The 5,842-nt window shown below is 36.0% G+C and overlaps 1 protein-coding gene across 1 annotated transcript; it reads right to left on the bottom strand.

Annotated features, from left to right (window-relative positions):
* Nucleotides 1-2,960: 2,960 nt before the first annotated feature.
* On the bottom strand, nucleotides 2,961-5,566 carry LOC139362621 (uncharacterized). The gene is made up of 2 exons (XM_071094131.1): nucleotides 5,409-5,566; nucleotides 2,961-5,202 (listed from the first exon to the last, which is right to left on the bottom strand). Exons 1-2 carry the CDS (start codon nucleotides 5,564-5,566, stop codon nucleotides 4,716-4,718), a joined length of 645 nt encoding a protein of 214 aa, XP_070950232.1. The 3' UTR covers nucleotides 2,961-4,715.
* Nucleotides 5,567-5,842: the final 276 nt, after the last annotated feature.

The following is a 5,842-nucleotide window of genomic DNA, read 5'->3' as shown; positions in this document are numbered from 1 at the left end:
GGGTTCATTTTACCTTTTTTGTTGTTGTTACATTTACAAAGACAGAAATTTATTTTTCACAGTTCGGGGGGCCATTTTTGTTTTTTAGGGTTGAAACCATGTACAAACCTCCCAACTTTGAGTCCCAGAGCATTGCAAGAATGTGGAGGTCCTCTCGGTGGAGCCAGGCTGGCTGAGGGTGAGGAGCGGGGAGAACAATGTTACTTAATTAGAATTGTAAAAGTTTGTGTTTATTATCTGGATAATATTTTAATTAATGCTATCTTGAGAAATAAATATTGCAATTGAGAGACTGTATAATGAGTATATTAGTATAGAATAAGCAGACTTATTTCAGTTATTTTTTTTTCTCTGAAACCTTGCATATTTCTGCAACTCACTGTACTAAATAATGTGAAACCAATATTCTGTGCTCTCTGGGTCACTGTCCCACTCCCTGAAGGAAATAATAGCTTTTCTAATGACAGCCGCCTACCTAGGCTTTTCTTGCCCCTTTAACTATTAATAATTCACCCCATGGCAACTTGAGGCACCTTTTTAAAAGATCAGATTATTTATCTCTCCATTAATCACTCTAAAGTAAAATTATATAATGTCATCTCGTCACCCTTAGAAAAGGATTGCTAGACAAAACATAGGACAAGTGTTATAAGTATTATATTATTGCACAACAAGTATTGGATGAGACAAATTACACCAAAAGTAATTATCTAAAATCCCAATTTAATTAGGCAGCTTCTATTTTTATTTGCTAAGTCTGGCATCCTAGTTTAGCTGATATAGTAAACCCCTTTTAGTGGCCTACACACCCTACCCACTCTGGCATCTGCTGGCTTTGACCGCATCATGTTATATCAGTCTCTACCACACTCTTCTCTATTCCTTTGTTTTACAAACTGCAAGGTGACTCATCAGTGGGTTGTGAAGTCAACTCAGGAGCCTGTCTGTGTTTAACTAGAGAGAGAGAGAGAGAGAGAGAGAGAGAGAGAGAGAGAGAGAACAAAACAAAATTAAAGAAAAGAATAGAAACAAAAGTAAAAGTGCATAACATGTAGTAAGAGAATAATGCTTCATAAAACTCTAAGCTATATACATGTAAGTGTGTGTTTCTGGTGACTCTAGGTGTGTATTAGGTGAAAATGTAAAATCAATTTTTTTACTGTGGGTGAGGGTCAAGTATTTTGAAAGCCACTGCCTAGCCACATTGCCCTTTATTAAACCTGTAAGTGCAAACCACTTTCCTGCTCCTGGACCTTTGCAAGACTTTTTTTCCTCTGCTTAGAATGATTCTCCTCTCTGTAATACCTTATTCCCCTCATGAGTCTGGCTCCTTGTAATTATTGGGTTCTAAACTTAAATAGTACCTTCTTAAAGAGGCTTACAATAGTGGAATATGTTGAATATTGAAGAGACCGATTCACCTTGTTCTAATGATCTGTGGCAGGCAAACATATTTAATGTAAGATAAGTCATATACCACTTCCCACTTCACACCCCACACACACAGCCCTCCAATATTATTTGAATTTACTATTAAAGAAAAGTTGGTACTTTTCTGAGTTGGTTAATACTATTTGCAGCAAATAATGACACCTATTTTGGAGGTATATTTTATTATCTCTCTTATTTGTTAAATATGTTAGTTACTGCAATATCCCTCAAATTTGTTAAATAATGTAACCAAGGAACTGAAATTTACTTTTTAAATTACTTCAATTGATCTAATTATTTGTATAGTTTGTTATAGTGTGTAGGTACCTGATTATTGGAATCTAAATTTTTGTGAAGTGTTCTGTTTTTAATCCACAAGAGGGATTCACATCTCTTAGGGTAAAATAATTTACAGAAATCTGTTTTGAGGCTCAGAGACAAATTCTTCTTGAATATGCTTACATGGACTAAACAGCTCTGATTTTATCCTAAGTGATACTTATAAAAGCCTTTGCATAATGCCACTCTTTTCCATTTATATAGACTTCTAAAAAAATGAGCCTGCTTGTCTTCCAGCTACTAACAACAGATGTGCTTAGCATAAAACATCAGAAGTGAATTGTGCAAACTGTAGCTAAGATCTAGTAAAATTGGAATGAAAATTTGCCTTCGAGGAAGCTATCTGCTATTTTCTTCTGCAAATTTGTTTCATAGTCTCCTTAAAGATGAGGGGGAAAGGATAAGCTCTCAGTCATGCTTCTATATTAGCATTACATCTGCTTACAAACTTTAAATATTTTTTTGAAAAGTTTCAATTGGGTCCTTGTGTCAGAGACCTTCAATAAAAGATTTGTAATTTAAAAGAGTTGAGATCATCTCCTATGGCCCTTTGACTTGAAGAAGTCAGTTTTAAAATTCAGTTACCTCTGTCATAGAGAATTTTCAACCATTAAGCAGCTCTTTTTAATCTTTTTTTCTAAAAACTGCTCAGGATTTAAATGGAAGCAATAATGTAAACTGAAAAGCATATGCTACTGCCTCTTCTAATTTATGACAAAGAAAGCTACTGCACATGCTTCTTTTAATATTTATAAGCAATTTTCTAAAATATTATATTCTAAAAGCACACTGATTTTCCTTTTCGTAGTAATTGTGAGAGGTTTTCAAATTCCTAAGAGCAATCTTCGAATTTTATCCTGATTGTTGGGTATATTATATTTGTGATAATAATTGTGGGAGTATACTGTTTATTAATAGTATATTTCCATAGTATTTCAAAACTTCTGAAGCATAAATTTATTCTTTTAAGTTCTAAACTATATGTTTTTCTCAAAGCTTTACAAAATGTTTTGCTTTTGAAATTTTAACACACTAAATTCAACTTTCAAACTAGGTTGTTTTGGCTTTTCTTTATCTCCCCAAGACTTGAAATCTTTTCAATTAACTTTCTTAGTTGACTTTGCTCAGCTATGACATGAAACAACTAGCTTTTTATTAAATCTACTAACCATCAAAAAGCACAATGTCGATGTTTTGTAGCAGATAAAGTAATGCTTTTCTCATAGAATAAGACTTTACTTCAAATAAAAGTAATAAAATTTTGTTTATTGCTCCCAATTTATCCTAGTACATATTTCCAGAAATACTATGCAGCCGTGCAAGAAGTTGACCATAACAGTGGGTACCCAATATTTTGTTGAACTGATTAGTTTTGTAATATAAATTGCATGAAGACAAACCAAAAGTTTGTTCCACATTAATCCACTAATAAAATTGATTATTTGATTTGCTATTACAGTATACATTTTAAAAACTAGTTACTATTTGAAAAATTGTTTCTGACTTGTGGTTGCCCAGATATCTTGATTGCAGAACAACCCCATCCCTGAATGTAGGCACCGGGTAGCTGTTGTGTTCTTCTCGGAACTTGACAGTTGCAATAATTTAAAGCCAAGTCTTGATGCTTTGCTAAATTAGTTATTCTCTTCTCACAATATATAGTCATTGACATTTCATAACATTTGAGCATCTTTCTCACATTTTCATTGAATGAACGTGCCACTGAAATCACAACAATGACTGAAAATTCAAGGAATTGCAGTAATTTTGATGACCCTGAATTTTTTAATATAGAAATTTCTATGAAAGGAAGGTAATAAATACTGCTAAAGAAATTGATCATGACACCATCACATATGTCTGCTGTATATAAATTTCAAGATTTCATCTATACATGGATTAAATACTATACTTTTAATATTGTTCTCAACATTTGCTCTGTGCTTGTGTGTCATGCAATACACTGGGAGTCTTCTAGGTGTGATTTTCATCATTTTAGCTTTTTCCTACTTCTGTGTTGCCCAAGTTACATAATTCAGCAGCAAGTAGCTGTGGTGTTAAATTGCATGTTAAGGCTTTCCTGGAATGTACTGAAATGTGTCCTTCAGCATGTCCAGTTTTAATACCTAACTTCTCACAAAGTGAGAATTCCACAAAGCATCCAGAAGTCCCATGTATACTGGAATTTTAAATCTAATATTTTTGCTTATGTACATAATAAGATAAATTGAAGTTATTTTCTTTTTTTCCCAAGCCAAACTGTATTCATCTTCATTAAAGGTACTTTCCATAAACAATCATGGTATTTCAGGCAGGACATGGAGAGACAGTCATTAACAGCATACAGCAACTTTCAAACTCCCTTCTTCAATGGACTGCCAAAAATCAGAAAGCCACTGCAAAACTAAATGAAGCCTTCATCTGATGCTCTGAACAGGGAAAGTTTAGAGTGAGGGTTGACATTTCACATTTAGCATGTTGTTTAACAACTTTTCATGAGCCGACCCTGACTTTCAGGAAGTGAAATGAAAATGGCAGAATTTATCTTAAGATCCACAACCTAGAAACGGGAACCAATACTCTTTTGACAGGTGCCATCTCAGTGGCATCACTGGAAGTCCAGATTGCCTGACACACTGGTTACCAAGGATTGGGGGTCAGATCCCAACAGATGTCTTGGTTTACGGGAGTTAAGTCTATGCTGAAAGATGGAAAGGGAGTGAGGACATAAAAATGAATTTCTTTTTCCATACCACAAGGCTTTTGTGCCAAGGTGACCATGTGTGCAAAGTCAGGGAATCCATTCTTCTGGGAGTCAAAAAAAAAAAAAAATCCTTCAAAACTAGAAGAGAAAGGTGTTTTCACTACATCAATCCAGGTTCAGAGACATTCTATTATTTACATACGCCCCTTCCACCTAAAATAGCAATGAAGTGTTCTTTGTGCTAACAACATAGATTTAAAAAAAGTAAAACAAGATTCTGCATTTTTATAAAACTTGATAATAATAGTATTTCAAACTGTATAGTCACCGGAAGTACACACTTATCAAAAAGGCACACACTCCACTTGTCATCTCCAGCACTTTCAGCTTTCTGTGCCTGGTCTGTTCTGGCATCTCCATTTTCTGTAGGGTTATTCCCCTCCTTGCCAGCATCAGTTTTTCCCTTCTTCCCTTTGGGTACCTTCTCTCCCTTCTTTGCAGGGGCCTTTTTAGGCTTGGGCTCTGGCTTTGGAGGAGCAGGTTTAGCAGACAACCTCGAGGATCTTCTCTGTGGTTCATCCTTCACCTTGGCTTTATCTCCTTCAGGCTTTCTCTCGGGCACGGTGGTGGCGACAACGGCTGGATGTAGGCGCTGGGCACGGGATGCAGTGGTGCGAAGGCTTTGGTTGATCAGGGGGTGTTCTCGCCTTTTCTTCTTCACACTGTTCCTGGAGTTATTTTCAAGATATCAGAAAGCACCTTTAGATCAATCGTCACTTTATGTCTATGACTGAGTAGAACAAATTTAAATGTAAGGAACTTGGTTTGGCTCTATTAGCTCTGTAAAGGACACTGTCTATTTGATATAACCAGGATGACCATGAAAATGGGCCTCTCAAGTCTCTAGCTGCAGGGAGCTTAACTGTCCAAGGGCCTAGCAGCGGTGCTCTGAAATTCACATAGGTTCTTGTGCTGATAGACAACTCTCAGGCTATCCCCAACCAAAGATTGAGTATGGCAGCATACCAACGCAGGCCTGTTCCTGGGAGATGCAGCTGTCCTCTGATGCACAACTTTGGCTTGAGGACTCATCTGCCGTGCCTAACTGCCTATCTTGCCCTAGATCTACATAGCAGTTTGAAATGCTGCCACACTAACTGATTAAAATTTACCTTCCTCTTTTATTTTATTTTATTTTTTTTAGCAGTATCTTGGTTTAATGACTCTGTAAGCATCCCTTAGCTCTCACCCCATTTTCTCTCACAGGCTTTTCCTCTGTGAGCTTGCTTTCTCATTAAATCTTATTTTGGTGCCTGCTTCTCAGAGAATCTAAATTAATACAATGACCAGTTCTTATATTCTGAAGTT

The sequence above is a fragment of the Macaca nemestrina genome, chromosome 4, assembly GCF_043159975.1.
Source record: "Macaca nemestrina isolate mMacNem1 chromosome 4, mMacNem.hap1, whole genome shotgun sequence".
Taxonomy (NCBI): domain Eukaryota; kingdom Metazoa; phylum Chordata; class Mammalia; order Primates; family Cercopithecidae; genus Macaca; species Macaca nemestrina.
This window is presented reverse-complemented; position numbering and strand designations above follow the sequence as displayed.